The sequence below is a fragment of the Centruroides sculpturatus genome, unplaced genomic scaffold (assembly GCF_000671375.1).
Source record: "Centruroides sculpturatus isolate CEXI.00-Female unplaced genomic scaffold, Cexi_2.0 scaffold249, whole genome shotgun sequence".
NCBI lineage: Eukaryota > Metazoa > Arthropoda > Arachnida > Scorpiones > Buthidae > Centruroides > Centruroides sculpturatus.
In genome coordinates, this window is record NW_019384482.1 from 732,188 (window position 1) to 758,711 (window position 26,524).

A 26,524-nucleotide genomic window follows, 5' to 3' on the forward strand; every position below is an offset into this window, starting at 1 on the left:
AATTTTATTTTGTCTTGATTTTTTGTATTATCTACAGAAATTTTTCTTCAGCAATTATTATTATAGGTTTCTTAATTTTGTTGTTGCTGTATGTTCTCCAAAGTTCCATTAGAGTTTACATTGGCAAGGTGAGATGTGCTTCAGATTCTGTTAAATTCATATATCCTCTTCATATCAAATATTAACAGACTTATTTGCTACTGCACATCACAGCAGTCTGACCATGATTTATAAGATGTACTGTAATATATTATTGAAGAAATATTACAGCCATGCCAGAGTGCATTACATAAAATCAAACTAAAATTTTTAATTAAAAATTTATTTACATATATCATTAAAATGGAAATAGTGAAAATGTTTCATAGTAGTATGAAAATTTTTTTTATATTATAAAAAAAATATTTTGTAAGTAAATATATGAAAATAATACATTATTTGTATTATGATCTGTCATTAGAATTTTTCATAACAAAGCTGATTAAACTGATAAAAAGTTTGTAAAAATATTTCTTTACAGTTTAGGAAAACTTAAATAAACTATTTACTTAATTTTTTCTGGAAAATAAACTTTCCTAGTGAGCATAGAAGTTATACAAGGCACTTGTTTTTTCTTGTCCATGCTATAATCATTTGGTACACATGACTCAAAATCATAACATACTATCCGGCTTACAATTGTCATCATGCTTAATAAGTCCATCTTTCTTCCATGCTCCTCTAACACTCTGGAGAGAGCCTGTATGAACCATGACCCTTGAGAAGTATTCCTCCAGGAGTAAAATCCTAAAAGAAGAAAATGCATTATTTCATAGAAGTTAATAACCATTCATAAAAACATTGTGCTATAATAAGGCTACTATTTAATAATTAAAAATATCAAGAAATCTGATCTAAAGTTATCAGGTAATTTGATAATGACAAATGCATGAAAGTATTTTAAACTCAGCATCAATACTGTAATTAATAAATCTTGAAATGAAAAGTTGCTTAAAACAGTTCTGCATGCAAAACACTAGCAACTTAGGCTGCATTCACACTGCTGATGACAATGACCACAGATCTGAAATGATGAACAGCAGCTTGTCTTTCATTGTATTCATTCATCGCCAAAGCATTCATAGTACTCATTAATTTTTGAGTTAGAGCTGGGGTTCCCAACTTGTGTTCTGCCAATAAAATTTGGGGTTCCACAATAAAATCTGTTGAGTCTAATGATGTATGAATATGCCAATGCAGATTTGGGATGTGAGGTTGTAATTGTTCTAATCTTAGATTGAGCCACTTATGATGTCTTATACACATGCTGTATAAACAATGGGAAGCAATTTATCAGTAACTGAATGAACCTAAAGATAAGTTTTATCATATTTAAGGTTTTCATTAACTTAAACTTAAAAATATATCCAACTTTAAATAATAATACAATCGCTAAATATGCTTTAATTCGTTAATATCTGCAGCAGAAGCCTATTGAATCTAATGATGGGAGTGGCCAGTCAGATGCCCGATTAGGGTTTCTCATTTCCCGGTCTTTTGCTTGTCCCGGGATTCAGGGATAAAANATTTAAGAGATTCTTCTGGTTTATCTTGATTATTTACATCTAATAGTTTTCCTACCAGTTTTTTTCTATTTCTTTTCAATAAACGATTATTTATTTGATTTGTCTGATTAATATTTTCAATTTCTGTATTTTTCCTAAATTTACTGTCGGTAGCGAAGATTTCTTTAGTTTAGGTTTTGCCAATAAACTTAATACAGTATTTCAACGAGATGTTCGAAACAGTTATAGAAAATTTTAATTTCTTTTCTCATAATCGTTCGAACCTGGAACCAATACAAAAAACGTTCCAGAGAATTCAAAATACTTGACGATGGTCTGTAGATCAGATTGAAAACATCTGTAAAACAATAAATATTGATTCTCAGAGACATAAGGTGTGTGTGTCTCAGTATTTAAAAAATCTGAGTATATATTGAAAGGTATTTAGATTTAAATTACAACTATTAATATCTTATATTAAATGTAACATTTTATTTATATTGAGATTCTCATTTCTAAAAAACAAAAGTACAGGTAACCCCGTATAACACGGTGCTTTTATAGCACGGGTTCACTCTAACACGGTTCGAGAATTGAGTAAAACCCTCGTACAACATAAAATGTAATAAAGGGTGCGTTCTTTTATACCTCCGCGTAACTCCGCGCGAGCATTCTAATTGTTTTCGTGGCTACTTTGAATGCTCTTTCAACAAATAATCCATTTAATGATTAAATTTTACAATTGTGACTCTTCTTTTGCCTCTAAAAGCTCATTTTAGAATTACAGATTCTTCCATCATGATACTATCGATAGTATGGGCGCCGCCATCTTTCTTTCACCGTCGTTCCTAAATGCCTACAAACAGCAGCGCACTCCCGTTGCAGAGCGACCGCTATTAACGAACGCACCCGCAAACTGATGATGCTCATGCTGAAATCATCATATAAAATGAATAATCCTCTGGTAAAATATTTACTTAAATAATAAATACGTATTTTATCTATGAAAAAAATGAATAATATATCCGATTTAAATAAGGATTTAACAACACGTTTTTTTAACTTTTGGAACCTAAACCCCCTTTTCGCACTAGTTCGTTGTTTCGTATAACACGGATTCGCATAACAGGGTAATTTTTTGGACCGTAACTCCCGTGTCATACGGGGGTTGCCTGTACACCCCGTATAACATAGGGATTATACACCTGTATTCCCCGTATAACAAGGGGAAAATAAATTCAAATTATACGGAGAAATTAACCCCGTATAATTAGAATTTGAATTTATTTTGACTTCAGGTTAATTTGGATCGACGAGAAGTGATTTGGATCGACAAATGGGCTCGTCCGTATGTTTATCCATACGGACGAGCCCAGTTGTAACTGTAAACTTGATCATGTCTATATCATCTGTTTGCTGTTATCACTAATAAAATTTTGATCTAAATTATTTTAATACATCGTCTAGGTAGCCCATACGACATTAATATTTCACCGCACTTTTCTACTACCACAATAGNTCGAGGTTCTACTGTATAAGAGACTTATATAGTATATTACTTTTAAGTCTCTTTTTATAGCTTAATGAATTTAATCTTAACAATAATTTTTACATCATTATACAGCTAATATGTACTATTGTTCTAAGTTTAAAAATGTGTATTAGTGTAGTTACATTTTAATGTGAATTTGTCTCATTGAAGTTATACCATAAAATGTAAGAGAAATATATCATCTTATAATATGTAACCATTTTTCACTTTCTTCTATGAATTACAGTATAAGAAAAGTAGTGTAAAGGTGGTAAAAGTAATTCATCTACAGGTTTGTGTTGAATAATGTGGAACCTCAAATACATCAGGTTGTACTATATTTTTATCTCTGATTTAGTTAAAAATCTTTTGCATTCTTTAAAGTTGATGATTTTTTTTTAAATTATCAGACTTATATGTCATTTTTTATTTTAACTGATCCACTGATCACTTTTCACACAACTTTTCTACCACTCAGATCCATGTTTGATACTGAAAAGTCTTTCAAGTTTACCACCAGTATAGAAATGTGAATAAATTTTGTGCCAAGCCATATTTTTATTGCCATAAATTTGAGTGAAACACTTAGATGATTTAAAAATGTGCTAATTTATAACAATATAATGTGTAAGCCGTAAAAATCTATTAATTAAACTTATTCGAAAAAAAAAATTGCAAAACTGTCAAGTGTGTTATGTTTAATTTGAATACCAGATTGAACATGATTAGTTGTTCATTAAATTATTGATCAAATCTTAAACTTCTCATTTACCTTCTTCCCGGGATTAAAAAATTAATTTTCAACTTGAATGGGGGGGTCATGTATCGCCAGTAAGATCGGACTTAATGATTTTACTCGTAAGCATTTACAATTTTTTATAAAACTCGTCCCTACTCTCAAAATTAAGCTTTTTTACCACTTCACAATAGTTAAAAATATAAAAAGTTTTTAATAAAATATCATAACGGATGAAGCCACCAAATGTTGCCGGGAAAATTAAGTAACTCGTTGCTGGATTTTTAAAATTAAATTTAGTCATTTTTAGACACGTTTTTCTCGCATTCTTAAAAACTCTCCTTGTTTAGGCGATGAGTATATGGTCACTTCATATGTGTAACACAATGATGATAATTATATAGCCTATATACCTATCTACACGTAGAAAAGCTACAGGCGGCTACGTATTCTTCGACTCCATTAAAAACTATGGATCTCTGTCGTGATGTTATTGGGTCCATCGTTAAGTCACACATACCTCCTCTATATATAATCAAAGTTCGATAGAGCACCATTGTTCTCCTCTGTGATTGGCACTTAACCGAAAAATCTCAGAGAAAAGAATTACACACAGTAATGAATTCTGAATTCGAATTACGGGTGGCCCTCATTACACAAAATACTAATAACTTTAATACCGCGAATTTCGAAGCGATAATTTGTTTATTTAATGGAAAATTTCGCGAAAGTTTTCCAAGTAATGTATTATAATTTCTCCATTAATTTTTCAAATATTTATTGCATTGTAAATTCTTTCTTTCCACTTTTAGTGGGCGATTGGTTGTAGATAAGGAGGAGCATGGATTAAATAATAGCGTTATGGTTCCTCCAACAAAGNTCTGGAAAATAAACTTTCCTAGTGAGCATAGAAGTTATACAAGGCACTTGTTTTTTCTTGTCCATGCTATAATCATTTGGTACACATGACTCAAAATCATAACATACTATCCGGCTTACAATTGTCATCATGCTTAATAAGTCCATCTTTCTTCCATGCTCCTCTAACACTCTGGAGAGAGCCTGTATGAACCATGACCCTTGAGAAGTATTCCTCCAGGAGTAAAATCCTAAAAGAAGAAAATGCATTATTTCATAGAAGTTAATAACCATTCATAAAAACATTGTGCTATAATAAGGCTACTATTTAATAATTAAAAATATCAAGAAATCTGATCTAAAGTTATCAGGTAATTTGATAATGACAAATGCATGAAAGTATTTTAAACTCAGCATCAATACTGTAATTAATAAATCTTGAAATGAAAAGTTGCTTAAAACAGTTCTGCATGCAAAACACTAGCAACTTAGGCTGCATTCACACTGCTGATGACAATGACCACAGATCTGAAATGATGAACAGCAGCTTGTCTTTCATTGTATTCATTCATCGCCAAAGCATTCATAGTACTCATTAATTTTTGAGTTAGAGCTGGGGTTCCCAACTTGTGTTCTGCCAATAAAATTTGGGGTTCCACAATAAAATCTGTTGAGTCTAATGATGTATGAATATGCCAATGCAGATTTGGGATGTGAGGTTGTAATTGTTCTAATCTTAGATTGAGCCACTTATGATGTCTTATACACATGCTGTATAAACAATGGGAAGCAATTTATCAGTAACTGAATGAACCTAAAGATAAGTTTTATCATATTTAAGGTTTTCATTAACTTAAACTTAAAAATATATCCAACTTTAAATAATAATACAATCGCTAAATATGCTTTAATTCGTTAATATCTGCAGCAGAAGCCTATTGAATCTAATGATGGGAGTGGCCAGTCAGATGCCCGATTAGGGTTTCTCATTTCCCGGTCTTTTGCTTGTCCCGGGATTCAGGGATAAAAGTGAACTGTTTCCCGGGAAATCCTGGGACAGAATTAATTATTTTTAAGATATAATTATTTTTCATTTTTTGAAGCAATTTAATACATTCTGCAACCTCTAAAATCATTAATAATGCTGTATAAGATATATATTAAAAATTACCTTTGAATTATGTAGAAATTTTCACAAATAGAAATAATTTATTAAAGTTTGCTGGAAACTGCATACAACAAAATGCTTTGAATTGAGTTGAAAATTTAAAAAAATGAATCTAGATGAAACTTCTAACTTAAAAGGTAATTTTCGTTTTTTAAGTAAAACATAATACAAAATATTATTGTAAACTTTTATAATAAGATTTTGAAAACCAAAGATGGTCAATACTCCGATCACTCAATCTGGTTATTATTTTAGTAATGAAAAATCCTGCTACCAAGAATGCACTTTCCGATTTAATTGATGTTAGTGGAATCATCTTTAATGCATTTAAGAGAAGATAGATGTTATGTTTTTTTCACTTGTAGCCTGGAAGATTTCAAGTTCGTTTTAGACATTGTAGTACTTCTTTTGCTGTCTAGTATTCTTGATTTGTCTACCTCAGCTGCTTTAATAGCGGCATCAAGCTTATAGCCCGATAATTCGTTTAGCTTTAATAATCAGGTTTATGAAGAAAAACTTCATACTTGCAAACTTCGTACTCGTTTGTATCCTTGTCCAATTTGCACAACCTGGCATTATGCAGTTATCGAATCTACTGGGCATGGTTAAAAATTAAGACAGCATAAGCACAATTGTTCCAGATATTACAGGTTCTGACAAGTAAAGAATTTTCAGTCCTGCCACAAATAAGCTATGTACTGATTGTTGACCACTTGTGACATGCCATAATGAACAAAAATTAAAAAACTAAGTAGATTTAAAATTAATAAATACAAATATATTCTGACAGTTTATGGGTTAATTATGCTTTCTATTTGCAAAATTTCCTCAACTATAACACAAAATAAGAAAAAAAGTGAATTTAAGAAATTTGTGGGATTTTCCAGGATAAGAAGAATTTCCTGGGTTAAAATAACAACCAGGATCTCATTTGAGAAACCCTATGCCTGATGGTACTGTACTGTACAAACTATAATACTAATGACAGGACACTCATGTCAGACAAGCGTGAAATGTCCAAGGGATTAATGTCCCATCATCAGTAGTGTGTTGAAGCACAACTGTATAGTGTACAAGCGGGCATATCAGTCAAACATTATTAGAATTTTGCACTGCAATCGTTGTGTGATATTTTAAATATTTTTTATATAAAAATATAGTGGGAATAGTATAAATTTATAGTGCTTAGTATTGTATATACCTCAAATTAAAAAGTCACAGAACATTGGCTTAGAGAAGAGTTTTGAAGAAAAATGTAACAAGTACTTCAAATGTTAAGTCACAAGGAGACTAAAAGGAGATACAAACAAAAAGGTATAAATTCAGGCATAGCACTGTTTAAAATATTGAAAGAAAAAGTTCAACCCTTTACATTTCAATTAAGTAATAATATTTGTGTGGAGAGCGGAACATCATCTGCCGGCAAGACAAGAGTGAGACGAGGCACGACTTTGCAAGAGAAGAGAGACGAGAGTTAAAAAAAAAAAAAAAAAGAGAGAGAGAGAAAGAAAAGGGTGCAAAAACAATAGAAGATGAGTCCAGATGGGACTTTCTCCCTTTTTTCTGAGACAAAGAATTTCGGAAATGATTCAAGTCTGATATTTAGTGTTATAAGTCGCCATTTGTAATGTCTAGTGTCGTGATTAAACATTAGTATTGTATCAGACTAAGTAGTACGAGTGAAGTTAATTAGGCTTAAGTAGGAGAAGACGAAAAGAGAATTCCTACACTTGTTTTACATTATTAATTTGGTTTTTTTTTTGCATTTTCAGTAAATTGTTTTTGGTGTTTCTATTTGCTGTTTTATCTATAATCATTAAAAACTGTCAGGGTTCCAATATTTCTTAGTGAGGTGAAAAGGATTCTGTGATAAAAATAAGTTGGAAACATGTCTTAGAGCATGTGCAATTTTCATTAGGCTTAGTGTAATTCCATGAATTTCTGTACTTTTAGACTGGACTCTTTCTCTGGTTTAAAAAGGATATGAACAGTAAAATGTTAATTCTTCAATGTTGACAGTGGAATTTATTATTTTTGTTAAGGAAAATATCAAAATGTTGATTGTGAATCATAGCCATCATACTGAGGGAAAAATCAAGGCAATTTTGAATCTTAGATTCAGGAATTAGGATTAACAGATATGAAAATAATTTTTAAAATTCTTTGATATGTCTCCAAATACTCTTGACCATCTATTAGGTTTCATAGAACCTCTTCTTCATTTAAACAATAGATTAGTGGTTCTTCCATCTTGTTCAAAGAATTGTGGGAAGTTTGCATTGATTGGCCAATACTGTTATGACAATGACAAATGTTGAATCTTGGCTAACTTTTGAATGATAAATGACAAGGATGAAAGATCAATGATAACTTATGTGAATGTTTTACAAAGACAAATGATAAAAACATTGGCTTTGTTGTTGTTTTCAGCAGTGTGAATGTGGCCTTACTAGTAAAGGAAATAGTTTTAAAAGGCTCAATATGAAATAAAGAAAAGTTCAAGAAACCTTTACATGATGGTTTTTCATCTCACTTGAGTGAACAAATGAAATGGAAAGCAATAGACCAATTTAGGTAAGATCAGAGGTAGACCAATGATTAAATATTAATAAGAGTGAAGGAAGTTCCTTTGAAACCATTTCAAAATAGCAAAATGTTTTATCTAGAAAATTATTACTTGCTCCTGAATGCACAATAAAAACCTATTTAGCAGTTTCCTTCAGAACTCCCTATATTTGTGAAAAAAGTCTCATGACAGTAACTTGTTGTTGCCAGCAGTGTGAACATGGCCTTTGCAAAATGACCTTTAGTTTCCTTCTAGAAAAGAACACATTTGAATTGGTGTTGCAATTGGACATTGCAATTGGATTGAAAGTCAAAGCATTGTGCTCTTTACAATGAGTCACAATTTAACATTCAAATTGATTATCAATAAATAATGGTATGGAGACAGCCTGAAACACAATATCACCTCATATTTTGGAAATTGGCAGTTTTAGATGTAGCAATATGGGTGGCATATCACACACACGACTTCTCAAAAGCTATTTTAACTCAGATATATATTGCAATAAAATTTTGGAATGTTATTGTTCTCTATTCCTTAGTCTTTGTTCTTGATATCATGTCATATTGATAAGGGTCAATATTCACCTTCATAAATCTCACTTAGTAGACCAATGTCTCAATCATAGTAATATCATAATCCTAATGAATTGGCATCCAGGTCATCAACTTAAATATCATTATAGACAAATTGCCAGTCCCAGTATACAGTACTTTCCTAGACATCAGCCTACTGCTCTAGAGAAAATTGAATCAAATTTAGGAGAGCAACTCCAGTAATTTTTAGGGGGGGTAATGTGTCCCAGATATGTCTTTAGTCCTTTACTAGCTGCCTGTCCCCATTGCAGGCTGTATATGACTAAAAAAAATCCTTTAGTGCTCATAGAATGGAAAGAATAAAAACAAAACAAAAAACTTTCCTTCATTATACAAATCCAATCTGCACTCTTGCAGTAATGTGCAGTTAATCCCTCAAATCCTCATTTAACTTTATTTGCAGCTTGTACTACTGTCTGAACTAATCACAAAATGTATTGAAGTTGTCTTATCATTCAATTTTTGTGCCATTTTTTTGAATATTAATTGCATAATTTGCATCTCATTACATATTCAAATGGAATTTTGTTTCTCATGCATGTAATGATGTTACAATGCACTTAATCTGTATATTATATTAAAATTCATTAAAAAAAATTTTTGAAGCTTCAAAAATAGACCATTTCAAAAATTATGCAGTTCCTGTTTCTTTCATTTTATATCTACAATGAATTAATGATTATAAAATAAGTAAAACAGAACATTTGAGACAGAACTGACTAAAATGCATTAAGTGCCAAATAATTTTTAAAGGACATAAAATAGAAATGAAACAATTATTGTATTTTTGATAAAAGTATTAAAATAGACTAAAATTAAATAGAAAAAGTTTAATGTTGATAATATTTAATGATTCTACTTGGAGAGTAAATCATTTGGCTTGTACTCACTGTAAAGAACAAAGCATATAAGTAGGTTGTTTCAGTTATTATACAGATATGGAAAAAGTTATTAAAAATATATTTTCACAATAAAAAAAATTCAAGTAGGAATATCTAATATCAGAGCATAGATTGATAGAAAAAATGAAGGGAAAAAACTAAAAACTAATGCCTATACAAGTCTCAGTGATTTCAAAAGAATTGTGATGGCAAATGAATATAATTCACAATAAGATTTTTCATTTTTAAAGATATACTCTCTGTAAATTTAGATAAAGGAAAGTTGGATAAGTTTGTAATTGTATATTAAAATTGGCAGATAATTCAGCTATTGCATGTTTAAAATTCAATGTAAAAAGAGTTGATTATTTACAGGAATTTATGGTAATTGTTTAGTTGTATATCAGTGGCGTGCCGTGACATTTGATGATAGGGAAACTGTTTCTGTAAGAAGCCAATTTCCAGGGGCAGTCAGTCAGTGATGGTCTAGGGTACATTCATATTCATTTGTTCGATAAGCCAGTAAAAACCCTAGACTTCTCTAAATGTATTTTTAATTAATAGATTATCTAACGCACTTAATAAATAAGGAAGTTCAATACAATTACCTCTGTTACATTAGATTCAATAGATTCCCTATACCCTCTAAATGCCAATTCTTGTTTCGATAACATCTACTAAATTTAAATATAATATATCTATTAGCGTAACTTCATTATAATTTTCAATATTTATTTTATATTGTTTACTAATGTTAAATTCTATTCTGCTTTGATTTCCAAATTGCTTCAATTTTAAGAAAGAATCGATGCGAGATTTATGATTTTCATGTCTTTTGCCAGCAAAAGACTCAAATTATTTAAATTGTCAAAGCCATTCTTATTCCACACACTAATTTCATTTGAAAATAATAGGCAAGGCTAACAAACAAATTTTTGCATTTTTATGCATCCACAAAGCTATTTTACATCTTCATAAATTTTATCGTGAAAATGTCAAACAAATTTTTTTGTTGACGTATTTATATTTAATTTAGACATTGATCTTTCTCTTTTAATAATGTTTTCTTTTTCATTACCTGGTCTCAAGACAAAACTTTTTAAAAAAATTTTCAATATCAGAATTACATTCTAAATTGCTAGCCATAATATAAGGGTTAAAATTAAAAATAAAATTATAAAAACTTACTTGTTAAAATAAAATGTGTGATGGATATACAATTATACATACCTGGTACAAAATAATCAATTGTATGAATATACTTTTAAAGGAAATTATAATTCAATATAGTTTTGTGAAGAAACGTACATAAAAATAACATAAAATATTCTTTACATTTTAAATATTAAAACAATCCACTTAGTTAAAATGGCTCCCTACCAGTGGCTCATGGATGAAGCCAGAGACTGTCTTGTTAGGTGTGTGGTGTGTGCCAAATTCCGAGGGTGCCAATACCAAGGTTAATGTCAAATGCCTCTTTTGTTGCATCACTAGTATATCTCAAAAGACGTGACAGGGTTGTACATTTTAAACGTTTCTCGCCATAGCTGTAAAAATCTAAATTTGTTAAATTTAATAGTCATTTGTTTTCTAACTAATTCGTTTTAGGACCAGATGTCCATGGAAATTTCCAAAATTTACAACTTTTAGTCACTTTCATTGAACTGGAAAAATTTCTGTCTTTATTACATCTAATATTACGATGAAATCAATTCACACTGTACTCGGTTAAGCTTTTGTTTAAGTAAAATTCTGGCTCTTTCAGCAGGGTTTTATTTGTCCCCAATTCCCTAATCGCTTAATTATTTAACTACTTNGAAATCAATTCACACTGTACTCGGTTAAGCTTTTGTTTAAGTAAAATTCTGGCTCTTTCAGCAGGGTTTTATTTGTCCCCAATTCCCTAATCGCTTAATTATTTAACTACTTCTTAAGTAGAAATAAGTCGAAACCGGTTACTTTGTACTCTAATATTTGTAGTCTCGGGGAAAAAGTGGAAAGACAAATTTTTATGACAAACAAATACATAAATCGTAAATGTAAGGAAAATAAATTCTAGAGTTTTTTCTGTACCTTGTGCATTTCCTTCATTCATTAAATTTAGTTGTAAATGATGCTACCAAAGCAACGGTTAATTTTTTAACATTGTACAAGAATTGTACACATTTTTTTCTATATCCCTTTATAGATGGGACATACAAAATCGTAATATTACTGGTTTAACATTGAAATCCATAAGTAATGCAAGATGGAAGAGCGGAATAAAAATATCAAATATTTTAATGGATTTTTTTTAACTCCTGTCAACTATACAGAACTATTATAAAAACATACCAGTAAATTCTTATCAGTTGGGTTAAATTATAAATCTACTCACGATGCACATAATCGGGCAAGAGTGGCCAAATATCTAGCTGGCAGGCAGCTAACATCCCAGAACTGGTCCTGGATAGAATTGGAAGTGTTATATGTGTAGTATCCACCCGAGGTCCTAGGCTCCCACCAGCTAAACCGGGTGATGTTGATGCTCTGTAAAGCACATGTGCATATCTGGCTGTTTGGAAGCTGACAATACAGCGCTTTCACTCTGCTATTGTATATTCGAATATTAGTAGCAATCTTTTTTTTTCACATGTATAGAAATTTGTAATAAGATACATAATGCGGTTATAATAAAATATTGTGCGATTATTTTCATATAATTAAAGTTAATATGTATTTATTCTTTTAGAAAATACAAGGGAAGCGGTGCTTCCACCACTTCCAATGATGGCACGCCACTGTTGTATATCCTTACATAAGCACATCCTAACATATATAAAAGAATATCATAAATTCATCAAAATTCTTTACCTGGAATTGTTGAATAAGCTATTAGAAAATCTGCATGAGCAGGAATTTTATAAACTTGGCTAATTCCATCAGTTGTATCTAAACTGTCTGCAAGTAAAACTCCATGATCCAATCTATCACCTTGACAAGCCTAAAAGAAAACAGAAAATTATATATCTATTAATTTTTTTAATTTCTGCAGGAAAAATCAATCTTAAAACAATGTTAAAAGTATAAAAAGACTAATTTAAAAATTATGACAANAATTTTTTAAAATATCCTTTTTTCTTGATAAAGTTTTAATACTTATTATTATAATCTAGACATGTTAATTTTTAAATATACTTGTATATTGGGCCACAAGTATATATTATATATACTTGTGGCCCAAAACTCCTTGACTTCTTCCAATGCGGCCCAGAAAAACAAAAAGGTTGGACACTCCTGCTTTAATCCTTAAATGATCCACTTCTAAAGAGAGAAATGTGATATCAATATTTATTTATTAATAATTTATTTATGAAAATGTGTTTGTAAATTATTAACAATCATATATAATCCTATCAGCCATTTTTCCTGATAAGCGATTTTATTATATACTTTTATTATCAAATATTTTATATTTGATTTTTACGATATCCCAAATTACAATCATGAAATACATATTCAGAATATTTGTATTTGTACTATATAATTTATATAGACCTAAATGTTCCTCTACCATAAGAAAATATTTAAAATTGTTTTTAAATATTTCGCCAATAATTTATTTTTTTAATATAAATTTAGTGTTTATTACTGTATTATTCGTCAGAAACTTATTCACTGCGTAATGTAATCGTATTTTACTCAGAGTCTAATTTACACTTGCAGCCCTATGCTTACAACATACAAGAGGCCTCCCCCTTCATCAAATAAAAATGGGAAATACGTATTAACTGTCTTCGAGAACAGAGAGTCCCTTCGTTGCATGAGGCTCTAAGCAGTAATTAAACAAGCTACTGCTTAGGGCCTCTCTCTGTTAGCTTATACGTAAACCCGGCTTTGACTTTACTAAATAAATATTTCTGTTACAATAAAATCAGTTGTCTAATGAATATTTTAATTTGTAATTTACTAATTATATATCGGGAAGTTAAGTTAGTAAAATATAATTTTCCTGGATTAAGCGGTAACTTTAGAAACAAATTCGTTGGAGTGAGTAATTGTACCATTTAGTTGTAACCCTGTTGATTTTAACAGGACATTAAGTCGAAGGAACAATACTAACGCCCTATTAACATTTAAAAAAAAAATCACCATCTAGTAATTTTGTTTTGATATTATTCTTTTAATTGGTTGAAATTGAGAGAATTTGAGATGAGAAAATCTCAATTTTTCTCACCATAATACCATATTTAGATGACAAAAATTGAGGTAAACTTATCTCAAATCAACCAGGAAAAACAAATTCCTGGTTAATTTATTTAAGATAAATATAGAGATTAATATGATGTTTGTACAGAATGCAACTTGATTTAGGTTAGCATGGTATCATTTTTCCAGTTAATTCCAGCAAAGAACTAATGATGTTACTTGTTTCACTAATTGGGCTGAAATTTGAAAAAATTGTAGACCTATAAATTCCTACTGTCATCAGTCTGTCTGATTGTCTTTCCTTAATCTTGAGAATTGAGTTAGTTAGATGAAAGACGAGACCAGATATGGAAACCTTAAGGGCAAGAGGCCCCAATTAACTATATACGAACTTCTGATGCAAACAAGAAGTCGTGGTATTTCCATTCAAAACATTTCCCATGAAAGCAGTTAACCCCTTGGTCATCTAATCTATCTTTTCTGTATTATCAATTTATTTCTCTATGAATTTTATGATTATGAAAATTTAGTATAGCTTCATTTTGAAGAAGATTATTATAACTATTGTTAAGATTTAAATTCTTTAAACTATTAATAAGGAAACCAATCACTTACAAATTCCAACCTATGAACCTTTTCGGCCTTCTTTAAAGGCCAAAAATTAGTGTTGCAATGAATAGTATATTTGGCCAAATATTCGGTATTTGGCCAAACTATTCAGCTTGATTAATGCATGTAAGAAAATTGGTGCACAAACCTCATTATGGCAAAGACCCTGCTCTCTATTGGCCCACTGTCACTACGCTTTGCCAATCGTGTTAATTCTTGACAGTTGTAGTGGACAGACGAGAGTCATGGCAGTATGCGATAAATGATGACATCAAATGTGAATAACAATGAAATGACCTACACATGTAAATAATAGAAAAAGAACAGAGAAGAACTGCAAAGTGAAAATTTGAAAATAAATATGAAATTGAGTTGATAACATAATCAAACAAGTCAAAGCAGCTTATTGGCACAAAATTTGCGGCCGTCAATGCCAAACAATTGTTGTCATAGACTTCAGAAAGCTAAATACTTGTAATGAAAGTCACTTAGCGTGCATGGGTGAAAGCCTGGGACCATTTGGGCTACCAAGCTGTCTCAAATCTGTGAAATCGTAACTGACATATACTGACGTCCTAGCTGTCTCTTTTCTCCGTTATCACCAGGCTATGAGTCACGTAATTATAAAATGGAAAAACTATGACGGAAAAGTGACGAATCAAAAGTATCATGAGCACGTATTATGATGTATGCATAGGCAGGCATACGTGGACTAGAGAGATGGAGGAAAAAGAAAGGAAAGAGCAAAGACGAGCACTTAAAAAGGATAGGCATGGTCAGACCCTCACATGTGTGCGACGATTCTCTAACGAATAGGTGTGTACGTGTGCTGATCTTTATAATTATAAATTGTGAATACATGTGACTAATATTTTTATTTTTTTTATTTTGTGCGTGTTATAAGTTATAAATAAATATAAACAAACAACACTAACCCAACAACATTAAATCTAAATACCAAANGAATAGGTGTGTACGTGTGCTGATCTTTATAATTATAAATTGTGAATACATGTGACTAATATTTTTATTTTTTTTATTTTGTGCGTGTTATAAGTTATAAATAAATATAAACAAACAACACTAACCCAACAACATTAAATATAAATACCAAAATGATTAATTTACTGTGTTTTTGTTAATTCTTAGTCCTGTTTTTAGGTATTCGGTCGAATAGTTATTAAATATTCGGTATTCAGCCGAATACCAAATAGTAACCGAATATTTGTTACATCACTACCAAAAATCTTTAAGTTCAAATAAAAATTGCTGGGATAATGAAGATTTTGAATTTATAAATAATTAAAATATTTTCCCAATTTTGGGTATTTTTGACATTAATATGAAACAAATGTGCATATAACCAATGACATACAACAATTAGGATATAAATTACAAAAACACAATGCATACAAAACATACATTATATTTGCATATAGATTTCCATTATGTTTTTTTGTTTCAATTATTACAACTTACAGCTAAGAAATAAGATCCACTTCCCATTTATTATTTAAACCTAACTGAAATTTCTATCTTATTAGGCCTACATAGTTTCATAACTTTCATGATCATTTCAACAATGACTAAAGATAAGAATATCTTGAATATCTTTAAATGCTCAGAAAGCATTGCACTCTGAAATTTCCACTATATTAAGTGACCAATCAGCATTCTCATATTGTACTAACAAATATGATCCATAAAAATGCCTACCACATACAATTCATTTTTTGGAAGGTCTGGTATGGAAAAATCTATTCCCAAACATGTTACTAGTCTCAAAAAATTTTTAATCCAGGATTTCTGTTGTGCTGATGTAAGAAAAAATTTTTTCCAAGACAAGACAGTTCCTGTTCAATCCTGCCAAGCCAGAAGAGTTGGGAACCCTATTCCTACTATATTAACATTACATATAATTTACTTTTAAAAAATAAAAAAAACTCTTTTACACAAATCATAATTACTTGAGCTAAATAACATGTGTTTATAAACACATTTAAGAAAATATATTAGTGTTTAATAATAACTAGAAGTTTAAGGATAATGAACTAAATTTATTTTTAAAAACAATTTTAGAATAATACAAATGTTACAAAAAGACACTAAAATTCTTCAATTTGATTTTATTATTTTATATAAAATATAAGCATTCAAAAAAGTTAAAAAAAGTAAAATTTTATCAACTTAAGCTTATTTATAACACTACATTTTGAGTCCTGTAGTTAATAATGTTTTAGCCAACAGGCTAACTAACAAAATCAGATTCAATAATTCTAAAAATTATTTTCCAAGTTTTCTAATTGTGAGAATCCTGATAGAGAGGGATTGTTCTAAAGAAATTATTTGTGAAAAATAATGTTTTAATCTCAAATAGAAAAATAATAGTTTAATTCACACAAGGAATGTTGATATTTGTGTTTATGAAAGGAAGTAAACTTCCTTTCCTACGGCCAACTTGGAAGTTGAGTCAGACGCGGCTGCACACAAGACTTGGCCGTCTGTTAGGCTGTCAACTCATATAAAAGGAACATTTTCCCACCACTCCTGGCAGTTTGACAACGATTAAGATGATGCCCGAATTGGCCATATAAAAAGTGTTATTTGAAATTATGCAGATCGTGGGTGATTAAGTTGAATTCGCCATATGAAGTAAACAGTCTTAGAAGATATAGGTGTCTTATAACTTTGAATTTCCTCTCTTGAAGGTAGTATGGATTTATAGATGAACTCTTTCTCTGTGCATAAGTGTTAGATTTTGCACAATTAGGTTAAATTTAGATTTAAGTCAGATAGTTTGATCTCCCTATGGGATAAGTCCCAAATGTAATATTGGTAACTCCACTTAATGTATTTTTATTCAATTGTGTATTTTACTTTGTATTCATTCTTATAATTTAGTTAAATTAAATTTATTGTTATATAAACAATCTTATTCATTATGCACTCCAACTCACTCAACAGTTGACCCCTTAGTTTTTCCCGGACGTTGTCACTCGAATGTCACAGATATTTCTAAATAAAGGTAAATGCCAGTTAGGGCACATATTATAAATTTCCTTAACTGGTGTCAGGAAGTCCTGACTGGAGACAGGATCTTACAATCACCGTCTCTACATCTTTACATCTATTTATATAAGTCCCTCAACACTCATTATTCCTAAGAACAAATTTAAGAAGCCATCCCTTTCTGACAACCAAGGACTGGTTAAACAACTAGTCGCCGAGTAAGTGGTATATGAATCACAACTATAGTCTATACCCCAGCTGACCTCACATAATCATTGTGTATTTTTACTGAAATTTTGTATTTAAAAAATTTTATTTCACTCATAAAATACAATTTTCAGTTAAAAGGAAAGTAATGAAATTTAGTTTACCTGGATGAAAAATAATTTAGGTTTTCCAGCTAATGATGTGCATACATCACCTTTAAAAGGTGCATAAATATTATCTGTTGCAAACCTGCCATCCCTTCCAAACAGTACATTTTGATCTCCATGAGTCAAAATGCAACAAACAAAGCAATCACAGTCTGAATGGTCTTCTTTTCCAGCTGCAATAAAAATATAAATTTCAATTTTTCAATACTTAATAAGATTATTTTCAGAAAATAATCAAACTAACTTTAAGATTTTATAATGTTTATACAAGTACAGTACAATTAAATCAAGATAACAAAATACAGATAGCAATTTTTAATAGACAAGATGTGTTTTATATGAAATTGCTTTTATGCTGTTAATTTTTAATTCAATTGAAGTAATTACAAAAAAAATTAGAAATACTTTTCAGGATTATTATTGTTGCTGTTATGTTTCTCAACTGCCAGATGTATTGCTGATGTTGGCCTTTTTACTCATTGGATTCTTCCTAAGAATCTAAGATGTAGTAATATATTAGCATAAAATATGCATAGAACTGAGCAGCATGTTCTTTTGTAGTTGGCTGATAGAAGACATGAAAATTACAATAGCACTTTGTGATTTTGCCAAGTGTTTTGGAACAGCACCCAGTGTGCTAATGCCCATTGGGTACCACAACTTCTGATTTGTGCCATAACCTTTGACTTCCTATTTTTAGATCTTGGTATTTTACAATCTTTTTTTCTTCTTTAATTCTGGAGTCTCCTGGCATGGTGATGTTGATGATTGCACTTTTTCAACCAGTTTTATCTGATGCATTATGTGCTAGAACTTTTGTTTTCAGAGGTCCCACAGGATCTGCAGTTTTTTATTTTTTATAACTTTTTTGTTATGATCACGCCAGTTTTTTGTAGTCAGTACAAGATAATTTTGGCAGATGTTCCAAAAGGATTATTTTCAACTGTATTTTGGTATTGCTTACAGTCAAGTTGTGTGATTTTTGCACAGCAGCTAAGAATATGATCAACAGTTTGTTCAAATTCTTTGAATAATCTGCACTTTGCATTTGTTGATGTTATTAATTTTTCAATTTTTGCTTTGATTGCAATAATAATAATAGTAATTACATGTTAAATAGCATGATACTTGACTAATCTTGTAAGAGCCACTTAAAATAGAAAATTAATTACCCAAAGAAATGATATCTGACACAATCAACCAAAAAAGTACTGAAATCAATATTTGTTAAAATTAAATTAATAATTGAAAGAACAAACCTTAATTAAAGAATAATATTTGCATTTTCTTTATAAAATTGTATTTTAGAATTTGAGACTAAGTTTAAAACAAGAAATCAAATCAAAATACACAAGACATATTTTTTACAAAATTTAACTAGTAGTTTTTATGCTATTGTTCTTTGTGATAAATTTGAATAATTACATACATGAGAGATTTACATACAAGTTTTGGTTAAAATAAGGGATGATCAAAAAATTTCTATTTGAGGGCTATAGTGCCTAGTAAGTTCATTTAGAAGAAATTGCCACTGGCATTAAGGAAACTGTCCCATTGACAAACCAAGTTAACAATGCCTGTCTGGTAAAAGTTTATTAGCTGCTGCATAAAAAAAAGTCCAATACAACCCCTCTTCACATCATCTGACTGGAATGATCAGTCCTTTTAGAGACTTTTTCAGGGAACTGAAGATGTGAAAAATCAGAGTTTTGAACTTTACAATGGATGCTCCAGGGATGTCCAACTTCTGTTTGATGACAATGTTGACGAGAGAGTGCATTTTATTCTAACCTTCACAGAACTTCACACACACCATTCCACAAAAGTGGCTTTGGACAAGCATGTCTCCATACATCTTCACCGTTCTGCAATGAATGTCCACCAAGTGTATGTTCTTCTGCAGCTAAGAACAAGACAGCACAATCTAAATTAGAGATACTTAGTAGCAATGATGCCATCAACATGGGTACTACACATACTACACAACTCTGAGTGTAACAAATACTTTACTACTTGCACTGCTAGATCACCAACTTCATATTGGCTCACACTGGACACAGTACATATCATACATATCACTGCAGCACCATCAAATGGAAACTTTTTGATCATCCTGTATACAAATGTCTTATTAAACCTATGCAGTAAAAATCATAAATGTTTAATGAGATTTAATAATTAAGACATATCTCATCCAACAAATTTGATATGATTAATTTTTTCAACAAGAATCATAAATAATCTCCAATGATAAAACAAAATTACCATCATCTAAAATTTTTAACATTTCTTTGACAGGAGCATCATGATGAATTGTAACGTCAAAGTCCAATTCTCTGAAACGATGAAATAGTTTTTGGGCATCAATTTCTGTACCTCTTCTTTCGTTCAATTTTGTATGGGCATCAAATTTCTAAAAGAAACAAAAATAACATGCATATATTGCTGCTATTAAAAAAAGAAAAAAATCCTGATTCTATAAAGTCATGAAAAATAAAGCAAATTTTCAAAAATTTGATATTTTCAATAAACCTGTAAAATGATTTATGCAAATGAAGTTTATTCTTGTAAATTAGTAAAAAATCTTAAAATATAAAAATTTTATTTTGATATTTCCTTTAAAATAAATTCAAAAATTATTAAAAACACTGCTTACTTTATTATTAAATATAATACACTTTCCACGCCGTGGATGATTCATGTTATAATCTTCACTTTCTTTAGTTGTTGACATGGCTCCAATATGAGCACCAGGATCAGCATGACTGGAAAAAGATATATTTGGTTTATTAAAGTTTGAAAACAGCAATATATAATTAGAATTATGTTATAAATTACTATAAAGTAAATAATTTGTGAATAATTATAACAAACATTTTATATAATAAAAGATATTAAAATTCTCAAATCAAATGATATGATTGCAATTTATAAAAAGGTATCAGATTACGTAAATTTTAACTTATTTTCATGAATAATTTAATAATAAATGGCAAGTACAGAATGAGTTACTTCACATTTGTTTAGGAAACTAATTATATCATATAAAAGCTTTAATAAAAAGTATAAGCTTGCTAGATACAGAATATAAACACAAAATCACAAAAATAATTTTACCGTAGAATATTTTTGATGTACTTCAATACTTCAAATGCATCTTTATAGGAAACATTTAAATTCAGACAAAAAAAATTTTGATAAGAGATTTTTTTGGTAATATTCAAATAGAATTTGTAATGAAGTAGAATGTTTCATTAAAAATGTATTGAAGTATTAATACTTCAAGATATTTATATACAGTACTCTAAAAATCAAAATTTTTTAAAATAAAATACTATATTTACTATTTAAATTCATATAAATTTTTGTAATTTTACTTCCTGGCTGTTATATATATGAAACAGAGAAAGTATGACAATCAGTCAAAAAAAAAACTCTTCAAGATTTTTACATTTTTGGACTCAGGATCTTGAAACTGAGAAATTCAAAAAAATTTCAGGGTTTTATGTGGGGTGGGCATAATTTTGTTCACCTACTTTGAAGCTTAACTCTTTTTTGTTGAAAATTTTTGAAATTTTTCAAGGGAGGTTTGTGTATTAAGGGGATTGATGCTATTAAGTTTTGGTGGTCAAGGGATGGGGAGATAGAGGGGATCTCATGTCACATCTAAAGTGGGGTCAGACTTAAAGATTTTAATTATCATCATTTACAAATGTTGTATGAAATTTTTCTCTATCTTGAAAATTAAGCTTTTTGCTTGTATATAATAATTAAAAAGTTTTTAATAAAATATCATAACTGATGTTGCCACATGCAATTTTAGATTTTGTTGGGAAAGTTACGCAACTCATTGAAGGAGTTTTAAATTAGTTATAAATCTAAAATAAACCTTCACAGTGTAATGTTGAATTTCTGAGAAGCTACTATTTTCTAATGATATATTAAATTTATTTATCTAACTTTAGTTTCTATAAATTTTATTAAAGATATAAATTTCTTAATTTTTTACAATTAAATAGTCTAATATTTGTGAATTTTTAATAATGAACTTACATTGCTATTTTCTATAAAATTAAAGTAAAATTTTTTTATTATTTCTTCATAATAAAAGTCAAAAGTCAAACTATTACTAACATTTACTTAATAAGTAACATATGTCTTTCCACCTCACTAGACTTTCAGTATCATTCAGCTTTAAAAGATAATCTGAATAAGTCAATTGCATAATATTTTTAAATATCCTTATAAATTATTTTGTTTAAAAAGAAGTTTTAAAAAAAAATCATTATTCAAATCATTTAAAGCATTAAACATATCTAAGTCGTGAATCTATTTGAATAAGAAATAACTTTATTGTTTGCAATGTTAAGTAATCTGCAAGACAAAAAAGTAATTATTTAGAATTACTCATCAATTTTAAATTAGTAGATTGATAAACTTTGCAAACTATAAGTTTGAAAGATAAGAAAAAACTCATTACAAAACGTCATGTAATTTAAATGATGTAGCAGTGCAGGAATAACTGCCTTAAAGTCAAACAATTGAAATATTGAAGGTTTAACATAATACATAAAAATATTTTATACAAGAAAAAACATCACCAAAAGATATATTATATGAATAAAATATATTGAAAAAATGTGATCTATATGATTTTAACATATACTGGTCCACAAAATAAGTATACAACTTTCATATTCTTTTATCAAAAATAAAACATGAAATAACAACTCATTTAGCCTATAATGTTAAAGAACTTAGTACATGTGAAAGTTTAATAAGTGTCAATAAATCTCTACACGTGCTCCCTTGGTTGCTTGCAGGATATTAAAACGAAAGTCCAATTCAATCCAAGTATTTCAAAGAATGTCCAGTGTAACCAAGACAAAGGCTTCACTAATGTGTTTTCCGAGTTCAATAAGTGATGCTATCTTGTTCCTATACATAATATCTTGTATTCTATTTTGGAACTTATGTTGAACTATCATTAATGATTTTGATTCTGTAAACAAAAAACACAGGCTGCTTTTTCTTGTGGCTTAACCATTTTTGTTTCTTTTCACATTCAACAATGTTTTTCCTTCTATGAAACACTCAGTTTTTTTTTAACTTGCATGGTAGATGGTACTAATACTTGATGGATCTTTTGATGAATCTTTTGATAATCAAAATAAGTTTTTACTATATATATTGAAGTTGTATACTTATTTTGTGGATATCCTGTATAATGTATACTTACAGATATTACATTTAATTTTGCATTTATTTAAAATTCATTTACTAAATAAGGATATTTTTAAATGGAAAAAAAAAAGAAAATTAAAAAAATTATGCAAAATCTAGCATTATCACCTAAAATCTATTTTTATAATTTATAATGAATACATTTATTACAAAAATTTGTATTAATTGCTAAAACAATAATTTATGAAGGAATACTGCATTATTTCACTAATAAAAAAATAGGAGGAAAAAAAAGTCATTAGGTATTTTGAATTATGGTATTATTCAGATCAATAGATGACATCATGTGAAAAGAATTTTCTGAATTAAATTATCTTTCTATTACAACAGATATGCAATTATTTTTATTAATCACACACATACACACCAAAATTAATTATACTCAATACATCTTAAAATTTGTCATCTCAATCAAAATTTAAGTCAAGGGGAAACAGTACATACTGTGTATATTATATTATATTTTTTATATATATGAAAGAAGTATGAAAGTATTACATCATTAACACACTATTTCATATTTGCATTAATTTTACAGAATCATTCAAAAAGAGTTCAATATCATAATGACTATATAAATACATATTGAAAAATGTAAATTGGGCTTTTAATTTTTTTTAAATACTTTTTGAACATTGTAGATTTATCATCACAATTTTAAGCCTTGAAAATGTTCCAAAATAAAATTGTTTCAAAAATCATCTATTATTTTTAGAGCATTAGAAAACTTCAACAGTAATAAAAATAAAATTTGAAAAACAAACTTTATAAAGTTAATACTTTTTAAAAGCACAAATTCTTATTTTGAGTGTTAGCTATATAATAATTCAATTTTTTTAAAAATTTATTTTAAAAAATTAATTTAATCAGTTAATATTAAATAAAAAACTTTAAAAGAATTTTATAATTAAGATGATTAAGAATATAATTTAAAAAGAACAAGAATTGCTTTAAAAACTATAAACAAATACATTATAAAACATTTTTCAATTTGAAACTTCAAAAAAGTTTCAAAAACACTAATGGCTTCATTAATTGTTTTTGAAATTTCAAATAATAATCTTTTCTCTTATTTTGAAACTTTCTCATTCTCAACTTGTAAAAAAAAACTAAAAATTGTTAAGAACAATTGGAAACAACAAATTTGACGTTAATTTGTATAATATGTATTATGCATGTGAATAAAATTTTTATTTGTATACATTACACATACATTTTTCTTTTAAATATTATTTCATATATAAATAACAGTTATGTATAAAAACTAACTATTCTGTTAATTTATCCAATTTAATCTTATATTTTAGAATATTATTATAATGCATAATACGATTATAACTAAATGTTATATATGTTTATATAATAATATTTACCCCGGAACAGTTCTAGCATCAGTTGTATCACCGTCTCCAATCATCTGTAAAAATAATAAAATTAATTAACACTTATAATTAATATTTTATTCTATAATTAATATAACATAACTCCCAATATAATTTCTCAAATAAAAATTGAAGTAAATGATTATTTACTAAATTTATTTTAATTTAGCAAATATTATTACTTTATATAAAAATGTTCATTAATTTTTTTTCTTTATTATAAATCAATCTTTACAACTATTAAGTAAAATAAAATACAATTTTTGTGATTACTCAGGATTTATTTCTTCATAATTTGAAGTTTGGACTATTTACAAAAAGTCAAAATTAACTTTTGAGTCCATCTTTATCCTACAGAGAAAGGCTGACACTTGATCTTTTTTAACCATTGGGATTTTTTACCAATTTTTACCTGTGTTTTAAGAAGAGTTCTTCAAAGCAGAAAATTTTTTGTGACTGTTACTTCTATGGTAGTGTAATAAGGATAAAGATGGACTCAAAAGTTAATTTTGACTTTTTGTAAATAGTCCAAACTTCAAATTATAATAAAATAAAATAATTGTGGAATATTTTTTTCTTATATAAAAGAAATAAGAAAAAAATATTCCACAATTATTTTATTTTACTTAATAGTCTTAAAGATTGATTTATAATCTATCATCATTACAAGTACTGTACATTCTAAATAATTGAATGAAGAAAAATGTATTCATAAACACTAGATATTTACTTTAGAATATTGATTAAATGCTATTAATTTAAAGAGACTTTTTGTTTGTTTAAGCTTATTAAAAAGGAAATCATCAATAGAATCACATGAAATTAATGATACATTTTAATTAATTAAATTAATATAGATTTTTATTAGCATCAAAATAATATATTAATATATATCAAATTTTATTCCAGAAAACAGGTTATTTGTAGTTACGCAGAATATTATTTCATAACTTTTGAATCCAGTTTTTACTATATTTCTTTCTCTGTTTTATAACAATAAAAACTTTTTAAAAACAGATTTAATTTGCATATTATATAATGTTTTAACAGTTTAGCTTATCTCAATGATTCACCAATAAAAAAAAAAATTTACTGATAACCAAAATGTATAATATCCTAAAAATAAAATATTTAAAAACAGAGATGTGTATAATTAATTTTTAAAAAAAATAAAAAATTTTGTTTTATATTAAAATATTTTAAATAATTATATAAAAAATATTATAATTAAACTATATTTAACACAAAATGCAATACTTTTACCCTTTTAAAGATGATATACCATGAAAAAGCACAGTTAAACATAGAAAATTGGATATATTAAAGTAGATGATAAACTGCTTTTTTTAGACTTTGAAATATATTATTTATATAAAAGTGTTTAACATTAAACAAAGAAAAGGTAGTTTATTTAACGACAAAATAACATATAATAATTTTTTCGTAAATAATTATAAAAACAAAATTCATAAATTCTCGAATTATTTCTGTAAACTTTACATATTCAAAAGTAAACCTATAAACCTTTATAAATTAATGTTATTATATTATCACTTCAAATACTATAAATTCTTGTATTACTTATTTAAAGTGATACTATAATATCAATTTAAATAAGTAATACGAGAATTTGTTATAATAATAAAATAAAAATGATACTTAAACAATATTATATTAACCATACTCACTCTTATAGATGAATCTATTAATTTAAATAGAACCGAGAACACAACCCACGTCTTTAAAACACCACAGAAGCTTTGTTCCCGTGTCTCACAGTATGAAATATTTAATCTATTTCACAAGCTGATTGGTTCTTGAATGAGTCACGTGCTTGT

At 28.4% G+C, this 26,524-nt stretch overlaps 1 protein-coding gene across 1 annotated transcript; it reads right to left on the reverse strand.

Moving 5' to 3' along the window:
* LOC111621489 (caspase-like) lies at positions 1-26,524 on the reverse strand. Its single transcript, XM_023363645.1, has 8 exons — positions 26,375-26,524; positions 24,678-24,721; positions 20,717-20,825; positions 20,326-20,473; positions 18,058-18,233; positions 12,734-12,863; positions 549-786; positions 1-240 (listed from the first exon to the last, which is right to left on the reverse strand). The coding sequence occupies exons 2-8, from the start codon at positions 24,719-24,721 to the stop codon at positions 198-200; spliced, it is 888 nt and encodes a 295-aa protein (XP_023219413.1). The 5' UTR covers positions 26,375-26,524; the 3' UTR covers positions 1-197.

What these genes read in the sequence shown, in the direction of transcription:
- LOC111621489 (XM_023363645.1), bottom strand. Translation starts at nt 24,721, where the DNA reads ATGATTGGAGACGGTGATACAACTGATGCTAGAACTGTTCCGGG. An exon ending in CTAAATTATTTTTCATCCAG is followed by an intron (nt 12,864 to 18,057) that starts GTAAACTAAATT and finishes GTTTTCTTTTAG; the next exon opens with GCTTGTCAAGGTGATAGATT. An exon ending in AGCTTATTCAACAATTCCAG is followed by an intron (nt 787 to 12,733) that starts GTAAAGAATTTT and finishes TTCTTCTTTTAG; the next exon opens with GATTTTACTCCTGGAGGAAT.